The sequence below is a fragment of the Schistocerca piceifrons genome, chromosome 1, assembly GCF_021461385.2.
Source record: "Schistocerca piceifrons isolate TAMUIC-IGC-003096 chromosome 1, iqSchPice1.1, whole genome shotgun sequence".
NCBI lineage: Eukaryota > Metazoa > Arthropoda > Insecta > Orthoptera > Acrididae > Schistocerca > Schistocerca piceifrons.
In genome coordinates, this window is record NC_060138.1 from 992,335,959 (window position 1) to 992,357,011 (window position 21,053).

General features: G+C 40.7%; 1 protein-coding gene across 2 annotated transcripts in view; it reads left to right on the forward strand.

Moving 5' to 3' along the window:
* The window catches only part of LOC124778849 (nucleolar complex protein 4 homolog A), a 163,823-nt gene that overhangs the window by 95,478 nt on the left and 47,292 nt on the right, over positions 1-21,053 (forward strand). For both annotated transcript variants that reach the window (XM_047253673.1, XM_047253680.1), the window contains exons 6-8: positions 13,041-13,101; positions 13,179-13,289; positions 13,437-13,600. In XM_047253673.1, coding sequence (XP_047109629.1) covers positions 13,041-13,101; positions 13,179-13,289; positions 13,437-13,600 — 336 coding nt within the window. The remainder of the gene's footprint in view (positions 1-13,040; positions 13,102-13,178; positions 13,290-13,436; positions 13,601-21,053) is intronic.

Below are 21,053 nucleotides of genomic sequence, written 5' to 3' on the forward strand. Positions count from 1 at the left end.
AGCTGCTCAACAGTTAACAGTTGCATGTCTGTCTGCCTATATACATCTCTGCAGCTGTTGTTCACCCCTGTCATCTGTGGTCCATGGTGCACCACAGTTGCCTTGGCACCAGTTTTTGGTAGCAACATTTTGCCATGCATGTTGTCCTTCAATCATAGCAGCACACAAACAATTTACAGATTTAGACATTTCGGAAATGCTTCCACCCTTGGCCCAAAAGCCAATGATCATGCCCTTTTGGCCTTTTACGACAATGACTGCATTGTTTTCCATGTCCTGTCTTGTCTTCCCCCCCCCCCCCAAAAAAAAATCCCCTTGCCCCCTACCCCCTCGCCTAACACACTTTACATACTCTACTCTCCATTGCTGGTGCTGCCACCTGTCATCTGTAAATGTTTATTGCATGTTGACATTGAACATAGGCAGTGGTCACATTAATGTGACTGGAAAATGTATATCAGTGACATTCGAGATTATGTAACACATATCTCTTTTATGATCACAGCAACATTATAGAGACTAATAAAAATCAGAATTCTTAGCTGAGAAGGCAAATGAAAACCTCAAGGATATGTATGATCGGATGGTATGTAATAAATTAATACTGCATATAAAGGAAAGAAACAGCATGAATTTCAGCTTAGAGGGAAAACAACTCTATAACTTTAAGCGTAAATGATAAATCTGCAGATTGTATAGCAAATGCAGAGATTACAGGGATGAGTGTTGATTGTCAGTTACATGGAATGTACACACAGAGATACTGCCAAATAGAATGTTATTAACATGTTATGTTCTGTGTTCCTGTCATCAGTGTGTAACTTTCACTAATGTTATTTCATCATTTGCATTTGCAGTTTTGGTCCTAATTGTCTTCCTATATATTTGATAGACTATTTTAGCATTTTAGCTATTATTTGTGGCTACAGTTTTAACTGTATCCGACTCTGTAGTCATGCTTTCTCTAGTAAGGGGAACTCCAGTGAAGCGATCTATCATGGAATGAAAATACACTGCTTTACGTACTAGTGGGTGACGTGGTGAATTGTGTCATATATGGGCACTTGTGACTGGCTTGCAGTGTGAGTCGGGTTTATGGACACCATTACAATTAGCAATTTTTATATCCAAGAAGTTGATGCTGTTGTATGTTTCATAGATTACGGTAAATTTGGGTAAATTTGATGCTGTTATTCATTTTATTGATTTGTTGTTTAAATTAATTAATTTTATCATTATTTCCATTGAAGAGATGATGGTGTCACCAGTATCATGTCAGTAATAATGGATTTTATCAGCCATTGTATTTACATTCAATATAAATCTATTTTCGTCATAGATGTAAATTTAATAACAAACCATATCTCTGACACACAAATTGATATTGTAATAGTTGTACTCAAATACAAAAAAATGGTGTGTGTGTGTGTGTGTGTGTGTGTGTGTGTGTGTGTGTGTGTGTGCGCGCGTGCGTTTGGTGGTAAATAAAATATAAAAAAGCAGCTCTGGTGGATTATTATTGCAGTAGTATGTGTTTCATACAGTATTTTGAGGCTACAGAATAGCATACACAAGTGCTCTTGCTCAGATGGTAGAGCACTTGCCCGCGAAAGGCAAAGGTCCCGAGTTCGAGTCTTGGTCTGCCACACAGTTTTAATCTGCCAGGAAGTTTAATATTCAAGACATTGCCCAACCAGGCTGTAAGCGCTGTGCCAGTGAAGAAAAATCAAGCTAAAGAAAACCATAAAAAGTATTCAATTCAACAGCTGTGTATAATCAAGAAAGTGATAACTAAATATGCAGTTGTAAATATTAAAGCCACTGAAAATGTGGCAAAACCTGTTAAATAAAAAAAGTGAACAGTGGTATTTGAGAGAAGAAATTCGTGAAAAATATAAATGTAAAGATTTCTCAAATAAACAGCTTACGTAGCACATATGAAATTAGGAAAGCTTTAGCCCACACTCATTTTGATTAATAATTAATCAGTGACCAAATATGTTATCTGCATCAATTAATAATGCTAATGTTAAATTCATAATTGGCCATGGTAAAGAAGCATTGGGTGTAGTAAATAAAGTTACTAATAGTTAAACGAAATCTCATAGGTAGCAAAACTACAGGTTTTGTTGATAAGGAACTACAGCTGAACAAAAGTTTGAGAAATAATAATGATGATGATGATAATAATAATAATAATAATAATAATAATAATAGTGCTTGCTTTTAAAAACATCAACAAGAAATTGCAACCACACAATGCTGTGCAGTAAAAGCAGACAAAGGCAATATAATTGAAGTTATGTGTAAAGAAGACTATATTACAAAAACAAACAAAGAATTTAGAACAGGTAAGATTGTGAGCGTAAAGAAAGATCCAACAAACAAATTTCAGTCACTTATTAAACAGCAGTTGAGGAATATAATTTTCCACTTTCTGGTAAGAAAATGAATAGTTGTATAATGATAAAACTAGAAGCACTTAAACTAAGAGCACAGTGTAAAATACACAAACAAGGAATTTGCTTTAGACCTGTTGCAAATTACATAAATATTGCAGCATATCTACTTTTAAAAAAATAATTAATTTCTAAACCAATACTGTACATCTGCCAAGAGATACAAAATTAGAAAGATCATGGACCCAGATTAAGGGGAGATGGAATGCCCTAGCTCGACAATCTTAAATTTTGTCATTTGGCTGTACTTCAAAAACCATTGAAGCAATTGACATAAAACTTTTACAGGATGTTAGATGTTACATTCCAAGTCTACTGAACTACAGTCATTGCACCTCGGCCACTGTTTCTGCATATACAATTTTTCATTACATAGTTAAAATTTTTTGTACTTTCTCCTAAATAATTTTATGCTTAACATTGTTTTTCTCTTAGCTCAGTAGACTGTGAATATGTACGTTGCTACTCTCTGAAAATATAAATCCTCTATTCAGAGTGGTTTCTGAGTCTTAGGGAAAACTGCAACAGAAAATGCAAATTTTCAGGAATGGCTTCTCAAGTTTCAAAACACTAAAACCTATTTTTCTTTCATCAATTTTCTGACTGGTTTGATGTGGCCCACCACGAATTCCTCTCCTGTGCCCACTTCTTCATCTCAGAGTAGCACTTGAAACCTACGACCTTAATTATTTGCTGTACATATTCCAATTTCTGTCTTCCTCTATGGTTTTAGCCCTCTACAGCTCCCTCTAGTACCATGGAAGTCATTCCCTCATATCTTAACAGATGCCGTATCATCCTGTCCCTTCTCCTTGTCACTGTTTCCCGCATATTCCTTTCCTCTCCAATTCTGCGCAGAACCTCCTCATTCTTTACCTTATCAGTCCACCCAGTGTAGCACCACATCTCAAATGCTTTGATTCTCTTCTGTTTCAGTTTTCCCACAGTCCATATTTCACTGACTTACAATGCTGTACTCAAAACGTATATTCTTAGAAATTTCTTCCTAAAATTCAGGCCTTTGTTTGATACTAGTAGCCTTCTCTTGGCCAGGAAGCCCTTTAAGCCAGTGCTGGTCTGCTTTTGGTGTCGTCCTTACTCCATCCATCATTGGTTATTTTGCTGCCTGGGTAGCAGATTTCCTTTAGTTCATCTACTTCGTGACCCTCAATCCTGATGTTAAGTTTCTCACTGTTCTCATTTCTGCTACTTCTCATTACTTTCGTCTTTCTTTGATTTACTCTCAATCCTTATTCCGTACTCATAAGACTGTTCATTCCATTCAGCAGATCCTATAATTCTTCTTCATTTTCACTCAGGCTAGCAATGTCATCAGCGAATTGTATAATTGATATTGTTTCACCTTGAATTTTAATTCCACTCCTGAACCTTTCTTTTATTTCCATCACTGCTTCTTTGATGTATAGATTGAACAGTAGGGGAAAAAAAGACAACACCCCTGTCTTACATCATTTTTAATCTGAGCACTTTGTTCTTGGTTGTCCACTCATGTTTTCTGCCTTGGCTCTTGTACGTTTGGGTATTATCCACCTCTCCCTATAGCTTACCCCTATTTTTCTCAGAATTTTGAACAACTTACACCACTTTACATTGTTGAACTCTTTTGCAGGTTGACAAATCCTATGAATGTGTCTTGATTTTTATTTAGTGTTGTTTTCATTATCATTCACAACTTCAGAATTGCCTTTCCAGTGCCTTTAACTTTCCCAAAGCCAAACTGATTGTCCTCTAACACATCCTCAATTTTCTTTTCAATTCCTCTTTATATTATTCTTGTAAGCAACTTGTATGTATAGGCTGTTAAGCTGATTTTTCGATGATGATGATAATGAGCGTATGGCATTGGTGGCCGGGAGACCCCTTGCGGGACGGTTCGGCCGCCGCTCCACAAGTTCTTTAACGCCACTACGGCGACTTGCGAGTGAATGAGGATGAAATGTTGATGAAAGACACACAACACCCAGTCATCTCGAGGCAGAGAAAATGCCTGACCCCGCCGGGAATCGAACCCGGGACCCCGTGCGCAGGAAGCGAGAATGCTACCACAAGACCACGAGCCACGGGCATTTTACGATAATTCTCACACTTGTCAGCTCTTGCAGTCTTTGGAACTGATGAATGATATTTTTCTGAAAGTCAGATGGTGTGTCGTCAGTCTCATACTTTCTACACACTAACCTGAATAATCATTTTATTGCTACTTCCCCCAATGATTTTAGTAATTCTGATGGAATGTTATGCAACCCATCTACCTTATTTGATCTTAAGCCCTCCAAGGCTCTCTTAAATTCTGATTCTAGTGCTGTATTCCTTATCTCTTCTAAATCGACTCCTGTTTCTTCTCCTGTCACATCAGACAAATCTTCCCCCTTATAGAGGTCTTCAGTGTGTCTATCCTCTCTCTCCTCTGCATTTAACAGTGGAATTCATATTGCACTCTTAATGTTACAACCTTTGCTTTTAATTTCACGGAAGTTTGTTTTGGCTTCCCCATATGCTGAATCGGTCCTTCCGACAAACATTTCTTTTTAGATTTCTTCACATTTTTCGTGCAGCTACCTCATCTTAGCTTTCCTGCACTTCCTATTTATTTCATTCCTTAGCAAATTGTATTTCTGTATTCGTGACTTTCCTGTCAACATGTTTGTACTTTCTTCTTTCATCAACCAGCTGAAGTATTTCTTCTGTTACCCTTGGTTTCTTTGCAGTTACTTTGCCTTTGTTATTTTTTTTTCCAACTTCTGTGATTGCCCTTTTTAGAGATGTCCCTTCCTCTTCAACTGTACTGCCTTCCGAACTATTCCTTATTGTTGTATCTATAGCCTTAGAGAACTTCAAGTGTATCTCGTCATTCCTTAGTACTTCGGTATTCCACTTCTTTGTGTATTGATTCTTCCTGATTAATCTCTTTAACTTAAGCTTACTCTTCATCACTACTACATTGTGATCTGAGTCTACATCTGCTCCTTGGTACACCTTACAATCCAGTATCTGATTTCAGGATCTCTGTTTGACCGTGATGTAATCTAACTGAAATCTTCCTGTATCACCCGGCCTTTTCCAAGTATACCTCCTCCTCTTGTGATTCGTGAACAGAGTATTCACTATTACTAGCTGAAATTTATTACAGAACTCAAGTAGTCTTTCTTCTCTCTCATTCCTTGTCCCAAACCATATTCTCCCATAACCCTTTCTTTTACTCTTCCCGTTACAACTGCGTTCCAGTCCCCCATGGCAATTAGATTTTCTTCTTGCTGTACATACTGTATTACCCTTTGAATATCCTCATATAATTTCTCTATCTCTTCCATCTTTAACTTGTGACATCGGCATGTATATTCTGATAAGAGTAACACTATCACTGAACTGTTCACAGTAACATACTCTCTGCCCTATCTACCTATTCACAGTGAATCCTACTCCTTTTATACCATTTTCTGCTGCTGTAATTGATATTACCCTATACTCATCTGACCAGAACTCCTTGTCTTCTTTCCGTTTCACTTCACTGATCGCTTCTGTATCTAAAGTGAGCCTTTGCATTTCTCTTTTCAGGTTTTCTAGCTTCCCTACCATGTTCAAGCTTCTGATATACCATTCCCCAAATCATAGAACAGTATCCTTTCGTTGATTATTCAATCTTTTTCTCACTGTCGCCTCGTCCTTGGCAGTCTGCTCCCAGAGATCCAAATGTGGAACTATTCAGGAATCTTTTACCAGCGGAGAGATCATCATGACACTTTTTCAGTTACGGGCCACGAGTCCTGTGGGTACTCATTATGTGTCTTTAATGCAGTGGTTTCTGTTGCTTCTGCATCCTCATGCCATTGATCATTGCTTATTCTTCCTCCTTTATGGACAGCTTCCCATCCCAAGCACAAAAGAGTGCCCTGAACCACTGTCCGCTCCTCCACCCTCTTTGACAAGACCATAGGCAGAATGAGGATGACTTGTTGTGCAGGAAGTTTTCAGCCACCAATGTTGATTATTAATCGAAATTTAAGTATTGGTGGGTTTTGAACCTGGGACCAAGGATGTTCTGATTACTAATCAAGGACACTACCTCTAGATCACAGATGCATACTCTTACTTAAAATATGCTTTTTTTTAATTATTTTACTTATCTAGGAGCACCCTGCTCCATACTGTGTATCATCCTCTTCGTCTTTTTCCAAGGTTCTTACTGTTTTCTACTGTCTGGACTCCTTAGTGGCCAATTTTGCTGCATAATCTGCTTTATTGGTGTGAACCTTGTCCATCCATTCAATTTCTCTGATGCAGTTTGCTCCAGGATTAATTTCCATATGCTGTAGCACTTTCAGCATACCAATGCTGCCACCATTAAAAGCAATGATAGCATCACTGACCCCACCCCCCATTTTAGTGTATTCATTCTAACAAAAAAAAATTTGGTAAGTGAATCCATGTGAGATTACTGAAAGATTAATTTGGATTTTGAGTCTGACCTTGCAGACACTTAATTGATAATTCAGGATTTGCCAGGTCTCTGTAAATATGTTTTATGACATTCATGACTGCTGCTTCGATTAAATGTTTCTGGCTGTGTGAACTGGTGAGTACTGGGCATTGTGGTAATTGCACCTTGAATCCGGTCTGGGTAGGCAAAGTTAATATATTGGTTTTGTTCATCTGTTGCAGTCTGTGGAAGAAGAAATCCATATTGTAGTTCATCAGTAATTTTGTCTGCCAGCCAGTCTCTTATGGTTTTACCATCAGAAAGTTTCTTGTCTTTCAAACTTTATTTCAGCTTTGTCAACCTGGTGTCCATCCTCTTCTGGACATGGCCAACACATTCCAGTTTTGTGACACTCATATCACAATAAGGCTGAGTGGCTATTACACTGTTTTATTCTTCTGAGTCCTCATCACCTAAGAACTTAGTGTAACAGATACCCCTTACATTCATAGATCAAAAAAAGAAGAAAAAAAAATCAGTAGCTGCAGAAGCCTCCACACCACCACTTGTTCCTTCATAATTTCTGTCACAGATACATTCTTCTTCATTTTGTGATTTACATTTATTACAATGTTTTGGTACAGTCTGGAAGTCTATTACCTTTCCAGTATCCGCACTGGTCACCATAGCAACAGAATTCATAAAGCTGTAGCCATACTTCTGCCAAGTGCCATCAAAAGCTGCTGGTATGTGAGTCATACCATAATTTGTTTCAACAGCTTCATTTGCAGCACCCTTCATTTACCCATAGGCAACAGATCCCACAGCAGCTCCAATAAATCCTGTGTATTTGTTTATTTTACAAGGTGGGCATGGTATATTCATCACAGCACACATCATTTCTGCTGTAGTGTGTCCCTTGCAAATAGCTCTCAATCCATAAAACCTAAAATTTACTTTAAAAAATCTGTACACTTATCAGAATTCCAAAATGAATGAGCATATTTACAACTAGCACAATTGCTATCTCAGTGGACATCCCAGGATATGACAATAACTTAACAGGCGAGAGGATGGTGCAGGGTGAGCCATTTGTTGCTTCACAGTAGTTCATAATCCCTTATTGAACAAGGTATACTGAAAACACCAATATCATACAAATAAATAGTAACTGTTTGAGATTGATTTCAGGCCAACAAACCAGAAAGACCAAACTTACAACAAAGTAGCCCTGACAGAACAGGAAGTTTAAGGCAAGTTAACACAAGTTACGTAAAGTAGTTTAAATACCCCTTTAAGCAGTTGCAATATTTTTGTACAGGACAAGTAATGCCTCTTTAAAATAACAAGTTCAACATTCATAAAAATACAACTCGAGAGCCCATTAGTACACACAAAATTTCAACCAGGCAAATGCGACTTCTCTACAGTTGGAGAAAGAGCATAAACAGTAGTACCGTAGGGTAGGGCAGGTGGTTGCCAGAGAAATCATCATGGTCACAGCACCCACATCAGCAGTTTGCCACTCCCAAATCCAGATAGTCAACTGGGTGAAACAGTATAGAACACAGCACTCCACACCAACACGGCCCTGTACAAGTAGTCGTCCACTTGGATGAGCAACCACTAATCAGGCTCCATAATGGCATGCTCAGCGTTCATCATCCATTCCTCTCTCTCATTGTCCCATCATCCATCAACAAGCTGCCTCCAACTCCCTCTAACCAAAGAGCCCAACTACAAGACGACCGAAGCACCACCCACTGGTGTGATAGGAAAACGGATTGCGCCAGTAAGTGAACGTATAACAGCAGAAAACAAACCAACATGGCTCAACAATCACTGATATGTTTCCTGGCTATTCCATTTGATACCTCACTGTCTTCATGTAAACTAACTAGCCTCCCATGCTTCACCACACACACATTCACCCAGCACCTTTGTTAGTATGTTTAACTCTATTGGAATATAACTTAACATATCTTTTACATCTGTTCCTTTTTCAGAAAACTGTTTTTCACAATGTTTTATTTTATTCTTCAAAACACTAATGGGTACTTCTCTAGATACTGACAATTTGGGCTGTGATCTGTAACTTCACATGCCACATGTTCAACACAGTGTTTCCCTTTCTTTGAAAATATATTGTCACGAAACCCATGTTTCTTAAAAATACCTCATTTTGGTGTCACACTTTATTTTTTTAGAGATGTACCTGTTTATTCATCACTTTTCCTCAAGAAAACATTAGCACTTCCACATACAATGTGTGTTTATACTACAAAAATTTTATGATACTGTTTTCAACAGTGCTACCAGTTCACACAACGTTATTTCACCTTTATAACACTGTAAACCACAGCCTTGTACATAAAAAGTTACCAATACTGTTAGATCTTGGAGTAATGCATGTAAAAATTTTAACATTTTCAACCGATATAGACAATATTAAAAAAAAATACTTCCCATGCAAGTTTGTAAGTGATACATATACCATTTTATTCAGAAAATTGCAAATGTTATAATGAAATAAAAAATCCAAAAAATGTGAAAAAAAACCAGTAAGTGAGGAAAATTCATTTCTTTAGATGTCATTAGTCTCTAATCAAATGTTCTATATATTGAAATCACAAGAAATAACATACCAGAATTTGGCAGATTAGCCAACCAGAAATATATGAACTGGCCAATCTCCCAGAAATAGAACTATCACAAAATTACTTCAGTTTCCAGGGACAGATATACAAACAGAATGATGGGTTGCCATTGGGGAGCTGCCTTGCAGAAACCCAAGCAAGTTTTTTTTCTTAGATACGTACAAAATAAATGAAGCATAAGAAAATAGCATCAGATTTACTGTAGAATATGAAACAGACAAGAGCATAAACTTCTCGTACAAAAAACTAGCTAATGAGAATAGCAACCATAAATCTGACATATTTTGTAAACCAACCACAAGTGACTGTATAACATATAATTCATGCCGTCCACTAGCACATATAGCAGCTTATTTTCATGCCATGGTAGATCGCATCATTCAAGTTCCACTTACCAAAGAAAACATGAACGCCAAATTGGATACAATTAAAATTGTAGTCACAAATAATCCTTAAAATCCTAATATAGGTGATTAAATATACAGAAAGAAAATTAATGCCAAATTTGCAGATGAAAATGATGAAATAGCATTAGCAAAAGAAGAAAGAAAGCATCATTACCGTATCACCTTTTGAGAAATATTTCTCAAAAAATGAGAAACACATTTTGTCATAGTAATTTAAAATGAGCTTTTGCACTGAAAATAAACTATCAAAGCAAAGCTACACATTCTGGCCCTGATGGGCCAATAGTGACCAACCAGTTGCCAAGTCATTCTACCAATGGCGTCGTTTAATACAGAATGGAGGATGTGATGTCAGCTCACAGTCTTCCAGTAGTTGTCGGCTTTCATGGTCTTTGAGCCATCACTTCTCGTTCACCTTGCTCCTATGTTGGCTTCAAGAGCCTAAGTGCGCTCCATTCCAGTCCTCCTCCCAATGAAAAGTTCCTAACAGCACCCAGAATTGAACCAGAGTCCTCAGCATAGCAGCCAGACAAACTAACCATTGATCTGCAGAGCTAGATGAAAATAAACAGGGACTAAATATAAGAAATGGAACAGACAAAACTTAAAAAAAAAAGACCAATCAGGAATATATAAAATTAAATGTAATGACTAAATCAAACAGTTGAAAATTCGGGTAGAATGTAACAATATTATGAAAAGGATAGTTGCTGCTCACTATATAGCGCATATGTCACACTATCACACAATAGACTTTGTTAAAAGTAGAACACACTCACACACTCTGTCTCTCTCTCTCTCTCTCTCTCTCTCTCTCTCTCTCTCTCTCTCCCAGACATGCAAATGCAACTCACATACACTTGACCACAGTTTCTGGCAGCTGAACCAGGCTACAAACAGGAACAGCAGTGCATGACGGGAGAGGCCTCTCCTCTCATGCACTGCTGTTTGTAGTATGGCTTCAGCTGCCAGAGACAGTGGTTTTGTGTGTGTGTGTGTGTGTGTGTGTGTGTGTGTGTGTGTGTGTGTCTGACAAAGGCCTTTTTGGCCAAAAGGTTATTGTATGTCAGTCTTTTTTGTTGTACCTATCTGCAAGTGAGTATCTGTGCTATATGGTGAGTAGCAACTATCCTTTTCATAATATTGTTAAATGTAATGGCTGTAACATTTCTACACCAGACAAGCAGGATAAATATTCACTACAAAATACAAAGAACGTGTGATATATTGAGAACTTTGCCAAGATTCTTAGACGACAGATAACATAAATCAATTTTTATCAAACATATTTTAATATATAACCATATCTCTTGCCACAAATCAATGTTGTAACAGTCATACAGAAATATGACAAAACAAAAGCAGATCATAACTGAAAAATAACATGTAGGATCTTATACTGAAAGTAAAAATTACACATACGGTATGTATATAATGTGTAGTCAAATGAAAATGAAATGGATGGAAAAAGTAAGTAAACTGTGTATTATTTCAAAAGTAATCATCATAATTGTTAATATATTAATCCCACTGTGAGACAAGATCGTCAGTGCTTTCATGGAAAAATACTTGCAGTTTGCCTACAGAACCATGATTGTACCCAAGCATGCACCTCTTTGTCCAAAGCAAATTGATGTCCACAAATGTCTTCTTCAGGGCTCCAAAAGTATGGATATCATTGTGATGTTTAAAGCTTTCCTGGCGTACTGATTGTTCCATAAAAACACAGGAGAACTGCCGGATGTCAGTAACATCCTGCCACGATATTTCAGCGCAGAATCTTCTGGCCATCTTCAGGTGAGAACTTACTGTAGTAGTAGTGGTGAGTACGCGCTGAGCTCTGCTATTTAAAGCCATACTGAGGTGACATTGCGCATGCGCTGCTCAGTGTCGCTTTAAATAGCAGAACTCAGCCTGTACTCGCCAGTACTACTACAGTGGTACTCACCTGAAGATGGCCAGAAGACTCTGCACCGAAATATCGTGGCAGGACGTTACTGACATCCGGCAGTTCTCCCGTGTTTTTATGGAACAATATGGATATCAATTGACATTATTACATTCAACTGGAAGAATGAGGGTATTTCACTTGTCTCATATATCTTGCACATCATTTGGATTAGTTTTGTCTTGGCTGGATTTCCTAAGAACATCTATAATCCCGAGGGAATGTCATCTACTCCAAGGGCCTTGTCTCAACTTAGATCTTTCAGTGCTACTGTTTTTCCTTCTCTTCCTTGGAATTTTGATATGAGCTGTGAAGAGACTTAATGATCAGTTTATAATTGTTTTTTATGCTATTGAGCTAACTTTTTCCAAGTATAAAAGGCATAAGATTGCTGAATGTTTGAAATAGTCATGTGAGATAATGCATTTTTTGATACAAAGGCCTCTAATTTGGGAGAATGAGAAGGCTCATGCTCTGTCCAGCCATCCTGGCTTATGTTTTATCAGGAGAGCGGATGAAAGTTTTGTACAAAAATAGCAAGCATGAAGTGAAAAATGTCATATACTATGTAAACAATCTTAATTTATAAATTGTGTACAGTTTTCAAGTGCTTTCTGATATGGATTGTGGAAAGTGATCAATTTCTCAAAACCTGTAAGCACTAATTTTGTCAAAATAGAGCAGAAATCTGTTTCAAAATTATATCAGTCGTTGCCAGCATGGTAACTCATAATCATCATTCCTATCCATAGTATATCTTGATCAGTTGGTTGGGAGACTTACTGCTCATTTCACTTTAATTTATTCATTTCATACTTTGTTTGTGATCCTTTCTCTCTTAAATTCTCATTACAAGTTCTGAGGTCATCTTTCAGATGAAATGTGCTTAATCCATTGAATTCTGATATGCAATGAAAAATCTGCAGTTACTAGATTTCTGTACTAATACTACCTCTGTAGCTTAAATTGTCTTTCTTGGACCAAATAATAATTATCTTTTAATATTTTTCTAGTATCATCTAAGATTTTGTTTGATGAAGCTGTTTCTTATATGGTTCCATGTGCCTCACACATGCATTTTTTTCTTTTAAAAGGCTTTAATTTTTTTTTTGTTTTTCTCTTCTCTATTAGGTGGTCCTGTTAGTTTACTGGCACTACAAGGAATTTTTACTCTCATACAACATCATAATCTGTAAGTGACTACATTATAACAACTTTATGTTGCTGATATTGTGTGCTGTAATGAGAATAGAATTTTATTTTTTATAGGGAGTATCCTAACATTTACAAGAAGCTATATTCATTATTTGAGCCAGAGATATTCCACACTAAATACAAGGCTCGGTTGTTCTACTTATCAGATATTTTCCTGAGTTCGACGTAAGTATGGCCATATTTGTTTTGTTTCTTTCTTCTTTTAGTGCTGATTTGAGCTTTATTAGGATAATACTTTTCTTCTATCCGTTTACAAAGTGCTTTTATTTTTTCGTTAATCAAAATTATATTACTTTTCTGACCTCCATTTAGACATCTTCCAGAGAACTTAGTTGCAGCATTTGTGAAACGTCTCTCAAGGCTTGCTCTTCTGGCACCACCACAGGACATTTTGATCATATTAAGATTTGTGGGAAACTTGTTAATACGCCATCCAGGTCTGCAGATACTTGTGAACTGTACGCAAGGACAGCAAGGTATGCATTATAGTAACTGTTGCAATATGCTAAAACATCATTTATTTTGCACCACATTTTTCATTCCCTGTAATTGCAGAGGTTGCGTAAATTTTGACCATAGCTCAAGAACCATATTGTTATTTACACTATACTGGATGTCCAACAAACGAGAAGTTACTGCTCGTATTCTCCTCCCCCCTCCTCCTCCTGGAAAGATTGAAGAAATATGGCCTATAAAGGAGTGTGTCCACTAGCAAATAACTTCTGAGACGTTTGCTGAAGGGTTTACACTAGAACAAAAGCTTGTGCAAGTTTCCTTCTGCAAGTCAATTCAGCAAGTTAAACCCAGGAATTTGCAGCAAGCACATGCAGAAGTGTTTCCACGAGAGTTGCATTGTAAGATAGGCAGGTGAAAGTTTATATTGTCCTGCTTAAGAACAAGAGCAGGTGGCACTGGTGTTGCATTATTATTATTGAGGAAAAATCATTATGAAAAACGAAGTTAAGAAAAAAAGAAATGCTTGGGTGAAGAAATGGATACAGAGTTATGTATATTTTAAGTTGTGAAGAGATACTATTGAATGGAATAAAATCAGAGAACGTCACTAAGCTTGAAAAAGCTTTCTGAGAACGTCATGTACTAATTTTGAACATCTCTTTCCTGTTGTACAATAAAATATTCAAAAACGGGATGCAGAACTGCAGCAAGCTCTATCACCAAGAGATGACCTTTTCTGTACTCTTTGATTTTTACAAACAGTATTTATTAATTTTGTGACAAATGTATCACATTTATGTTTCTGCCAACAACAACAAAAAATCAGGTACCATTTAAAGACATCTATACTGCCATTCCACTTCCTCTTCTGGTAAAACAAAGTAATTGACAAATTCATTCTGCAGTGCCTTGCCTATGGTGGTCGGCTATGTATGTTTAAGGGCTCCAGAGGTACAATTGCTCTCTTTGCACCATTCTTCTTTTTGACACTGACAATTCCATAGTGGTAGGGAATTTGTACAACTCCTGCAAGCTGAAGAAAAACTTCCAGCAACTGGCAAGTTCGACACCTACTTGCAGCAGGATGTTAAGAAACTGTTTCCTTTAACTCACAGAAGCTACTTCTGTAAGATGATGAAATTTGCATAAGTTGACTTGCTGGTGCTACCTCCATGTGAAATAACTCGCAGAAGCAGCTGTTGCAAGTGACTTACAGGAATTTACTTGCCAGTGGACACATGCTATGATACAAGACAGTCCCTGAAGCAAGTGACTTTGATCCAGTAATGGTAAGCCCTGGTAGAATTTAAATAATCTAGGAATATAAATAACAGCTCACTGAATAGCACACATTCATGCGTGCGTACGCGCACGCACCCCACACACACACACACACACACACACACACACACACACACACACACACACACGCACACCCACACCCACACCCACACCCACACACTTACTCTCCTGTTCATTGTCATTGAACACTTCTCAAATTCACCTGTACCAGTGCCCGTGTAACATTCCTAGCCAAGAGCTATCCTTCCCCAACCCTCCAGCCCTCTCCCTCCCTCCTTTCTCCACTTGCCCACTCCACCCAATACACTCTATCAAGCTACTGAACTGAAACTAGCAAAGTTTCAGTGTTGTTTATTTCCCTCTCGATAACTCAATGCACCTACTGTTTGGTGAATTGTTGCCTTTATTCCTAAATAACTTGACTAAGACCATTCGATACTATTAGAGAGAAATGAGACTGAGATCCACATCTTCCATTTTGTGATTTAGCTTTAGAATAACTTTCCTAAATTATGTCACATGAGTAGCAAGATAGTTCCTTAAAGTGCACTGTCAATGTCATTTTCTTATTCCAGCTGTAAATTCAGAAACAGTCATTTCCAGTTTGTTATCATCAGCACAGTTCTAGTAGCACTCTGTTAAAACCAGTTCTTTTCCCCACTGTGGCTTTGTATTATCACACTTAAAGATGCATTGAAACAGAAAATGAGTCAATTTTGTATGCAAGCAGAGTTTGTTCTAGATGCTGCATTTATTGATATGCATTGTTTTGTTAGTCTCCAATGAATGTTGGGTAGATCCACTTAGAAATCATATGATTCAACAGAAGCTTACTGGTGATGCATTAATAGTAAATTTACTTGTCGATGTATAAGCTTCATAGCAAACACGACTACCAAAACATTAATATAGCTGACTGTGAAAACTCTTTGTTTGTCAGTTAAAGATAAATGTAATTTTTTTGTTTTATCAGTTTTTTTACACAATATAGTTTGTTTTTCAAGGCAGTTCATAGTTTTTCACAAACTGATTCCTTGCTGCAGGGGATTATTGTCTTCTAATTTAGGGGATCCAACATGATCAGTTATTTGGGTGTAAAAGTATGTCAAACTTTGGCTCAGTTTGAGTTAAACTAGAAAATAACATGGTGTCATGTGGTTAAGCAAAAAAAGTGTTGATTTTAAGGTTAAAAAAATTGAAAGTATAAGCACAGTAAAGTCTGAAGAAATTCTAATTTGAATGTAAAAAAGAGCATTATGTTGTTTTAAATTACAATTGTTATGCTGATAATATTTGAAGTCATATCAGAATGTCAGTTTCTATTTATTTTCCTTCCACTTAAAATGAGGGATCTTCGAAATGGTGCTCTAGAGTCAACGTGAAAAGTTAATGAGCCACTTGATGCATGACATATATAACCTGCCATGAAACAAAGCTATTCTTGGAAATTCTTATGGAAGTTCTCCCCTTACAGCAACAAGAAATAGAATCAGTAGCATTTACCTGAACTTTTCCAGTATTTGCCTGCCAAAGTATCATTTCTGTAGAAAAAATATTGAGTTTACTTCTACAGGAGTCCATATTAGACTTTTATGGTGGGATTTCTTTGCATATGGGAGATGTGGCTGTTTAATGTTTGCTTGATTCAAGTGTTGTATTGTAACAACAAAACACTTCACTGAAAAAAATTTAGGTGGCTGTGCAGAAACATATGATTTTTTAGTAATTGTTCTCTGTATGCCCTCCAGTACAGCTAAAAAGAAGTCGATTCTCTGGACATGATATTGTGCTAAACTTAACTTCTGAGGAAAGATATCTGGTAAATTTTGTAAAGTACATAGTATTAGAACTTCCAGACAAATTATAACTGAATGCTGGACTGTGATTCGAACCTAGGACCTTTCCTTTCACGAGCAGTTTGCTTACCAACTGAGGTATGCAAACAATACTTACAACCAACAGGTCATGTCATGTTTTGAGTAGTGCCTTTGTGTCTCCATTGGTAAGAGCATTGCCCCCTGAAGGCAAGGTTGAGAGATCAAGTCCCAGTACAGCACACAATCTTAATCTGTCAGGAGGTTTCAAAACAGCACACACTGTGCTGCAGGGTGAAAGATTCTTTCCAGTAGCCAGTATTAACTTAACAACTGATTTTTCAGTAAGTACTACTAGTTGTGTTTTGTGACTACTATCTTACACGCGCATATGCATATGCACACGCACACTTCCAGTCACTAGAATCACTTCCCCCTGCGGGTTCGGGGGTAAGAATAGGCCCGCGGTATTCCTGCCTGTCGTAAGAGGTGACTAAAAGGAGTCTCAAATGTTTCAGCCTTAATGTGATGGTCCCCTAAGGGGTTTGACCACTACCTTTCAAAATTTTCTGTTAGTGCGTACCATTTGGGGAAGGACACCTTACGTGGTGATTATATATCCATCTTGCCCTAAGATCTGGCACAACAGATTTTGTCATGGAGTTGGCCTTCCACCGTGCTTCCAGCCACATCAGCTGCTGTGTGTTCCGGGCAGCATACATGCCCTCCATTATGAACTTCCATCTTTGCCCTCCTGACACATATGGATATTCGACACCCGACATCCAGCACGGTAGCCAGTCCGTTGTGGTGGGGTCGTCATGTACCCTCTTGGTGGTAGCCCCCTGACTACACAGGGATCGCACTGCTGATGCCTGAGCTGCTACCTCCCCACATATGCCGAGAAGTAGATGCGTATCCCTCTGGGGCATCGGGACTCCCAGCAATGGCCATCCTGCCAGGTGGTCTTTGCTGTGGCTGGGTGGTGCCCATGGGGAGAGCCCTTGGTCGGAGTGGGTGGCATCAGGGCGGATGACCCGCAATGAAGCGTGGTACATCATCTCTTGCTGGTGGGCCTCCACCAGCAGTCTCTAAGCGATCGAGGTCTAACCTCAACGGCAAGCAATTCAATCCAAGATCATTTCCCTCCCTGGCCACTCCATGGGAGGAACGTATGGCAAAAGAAGGCAGTGGAGAATATTCACCCCGGTTCCTTGTGTGTACGCGAGTTGATGGGGAATCGTTTATGTCAACCAAGCCCCAGTTTTTTGTGGAGCATTTAGAGGACAAGTTCGGGGAGGTGGAGGGCTTGTCCAAGATGCGCTCTGGTTCTGTGCTCATCAAAACGGCATCCTCTGCCCAGTCCCGGATGTTGTTCAATTGTGACAAGTTGGGGGATGTTTCAGTTAGCATCACGCCGCATAAGAGTCTCAACATGGTCCAGAGTATTATATTCCACAGGGATCTTCTTCTGCAGTTCGACAATGAATTGCGCGCCAACCTCGAACGACGAGGTGTTCACTTCGTCCGGTGCGTCCATCGGGGTCCAAGGGATAATCAGGTAGCCACCGGTGCCTTCATCTTGGCCTTTGCAGGTGATGTCTTACCCGAAAAGATTAAGGTGATGGTTTACTGTTGTGATGTCAAGCCATATATCCCTCCTCCGATGCGGTGTTTTAAATGCTGGAAGTTCGGGCACATGTCATCTCGCTGTACTTCCAGCATCACGTGTCGGGATTGTGGACGTCCTTCGCATCCTGATACTCCATGTGCCCCGCCTCCTATCTGTGTTAACTGCGGAGAACACCATTCCCCCTGCTCGCCAGACTGTAGGATATTCCAGAAAGAAAGGAAGATAATGGAATATAAGACCCTGGACCGCCTGACCTACCCCGAGGCTAGACGGAAATACGAGCGGCTCCATCCTGTGGCAATGACGTCAACCTACGCCGCTGCTGCAACGACGGTTCTTCCATCATCACGACTCGGCTCTAAAATCGGTCAGCATCCACCAGCCCCCTTGCTTGTGGGGGGCACTTCACAACCTGTTGCTCCTGCTCCATCTACTTCAGGAGCAACACCCCCCCCTCCCCCCCCCCCCCCCCCCCCAACAATCAGGGACATCAGTTCCCCCTTCCCATCCGGAGAAGCGTCAGACTTCTTCGGCTACTCTCGCAAGGAAGGGGTCCCTTGGGGACCTCCCTTCACAAGTTCCGACCAGCGGCACAGCAGACACCCGCAAGTTTCTGAAACAACCACCGGTCGCTGGTCGTAAGGTGTCACGGTCGTCTTCAGTCCCTGAGACTGACCCGGTGCGGCCCTCCCAGCCAGAACCACCTAAGGCACAGCGCACAAAGCAGGCCAAGAAAAAGGCTCCCAAGCATACTGACATTGCGGTGGCACCTGTCCCACCACAACCTTCTCACTCTGCATCCGAAGATGAGGTGGAGATTCTGGCGTCCGCTGAGGACCTGGATCTCGCCAGTCCCTCGGACGCAGTGGATGGCTGTTGTACAGGTGGTGACTCAGTAGCAGCAGGGGCCCAGGAGGCTTAATCTGCCTCCCCAGTCCCTCCACGCCTTTCCCATCCATGGACAATACCATCCTCCAGTGGAACTGCAGCGGTTTCTTCCACCATCTAGCTGAGCTCCGACAACTTATCAGCCTTCACCCTTTCTTCTGCATTGCCCTTCAGGAAACTTGGTTTCCCGCAATGCGAACCCCCGCCCTCCGTGGCTATCGGGGTTATTATAAGAACCGGGCAGCTTATGAAAGGGTGTCTGGTGGCGTCTGCATGTATGTCCTTAACTCTCTTCACAGCGAGTTTGTTCCTCTACAAACAGCTTTAGAGGCTGTCGCTGTTCGGGTGTGGACGCCACAGGCTGTTACCGTCTGCAGTCTTTACCTTCCACCAGATGGTGCCGTCGCGCAGCATGTCCTGGCTGCTCTGATAGCCCAATTGCCGCCACCTTTCTTGTTGCTGGGCGATTTCAATGCCCACAACCCTCTGTGGGGTGGGACTGTCTCCGATGACCGCGATCGTGCCGTGGAGCATTTGTTGGCTCAGCTCGACCTTAGCCTTTTGAACACCGGTGCTCCCACGCATTTCAGTGTGGCCCATGGCTCGTTCTCGGCCATCGATCTCTCTCTTTGCAGCCCCGGCCTTGTCCCATCCCTCCACTGGAGAGTGCATCCTGACCTGTGTGGTAGTGACCATTTTCCCATTATTTGTCACTGCCCCAGTGTCATTCTTCTGGGCGCCTGCCCCGCTGGGCTCTCCACAGGGCTGACTGGCCGGCTTTTACTTCCGCTGCAACCATCGAGTCTCCCCCACAGGGTGACATTGACGAGGTGGTCCGTGTCTTAACCACGTCAATCATTTCGGCGGCCGAGGCTGCCATCCCCCGCTCTTCTGGACTCCCTCGGAGGAAGGCTGTACCCTGGTGGTCGCCGGAGATTGCTGAGGCTGTTCGCGACCGTAGGCAGGCCCTCCAGCGTCATAGGCGGCACCCATCTCTAGAGACCCTCATCGCCTTCAAGAGGCTCCGTGCCTTGGCCCGTCGTCTTATTACACGGCGTAAGCAGGAGTGCTGGGTGAGGTATGTCTCATCCTTGGGCTTCCGTGTCTCCCCCTCGCTCGTGTAGTCCCAGATCCGGCGGATTTATGGATACCAGACCTCTATGGGTGACCCTGGGATCTCCTTAGACGGCGCTGTCTGCACGGACGCTGCCGCCATTGCTGAACACCTTGCTGCACACTTTGCTAAGAGCTCTGCGACTGCAACTTATCCCCCCGCCTTTCGCTCTCTCAAGGAGCGAGCCGAGCAGACGCCGTTATCATTCCACACGCATCGTTCTGAAAAATACAATGCTCCTTTCAGCGAGAGGGAATTCCTCGCTGCCCTCGCCGATTGCCCTGATACAGCACCAGGACCAGACTGCATCCACGCACAGATGCTGAAGCATCTCTCCAGGGACTGCCAGAGACACATCCTCACCATCTTTAACCGCATTTGGAGTGAAGGCGTGTTCCCGTCGCAATGGCGAGAGGGTCTTATTGTCCCCATCTTGAAGCCCGGTGCGGACCCACTGGCGGTGGACAGCTATCGTCCCATTACCCTCACCAATGTTTTGTGCAAATTGCTCAAACGTATGGTGGGGCAGCGTTTGTGTTGGGTCCTTGAGTCGCGCGGTCTCCTCGCTCCATCCCAGGGTGGCTTCCGTCGAGGCCGGTCTGCAGCGGACAATTTGGTGCGGCTGGAATCTGCTATCCGTATGGCCTTTGCCCAACGTCAGCATCTCGTTGCTGTATTTTTTGATCTGCGGAAGGCGTATGACACCACATGGAGGCATCACA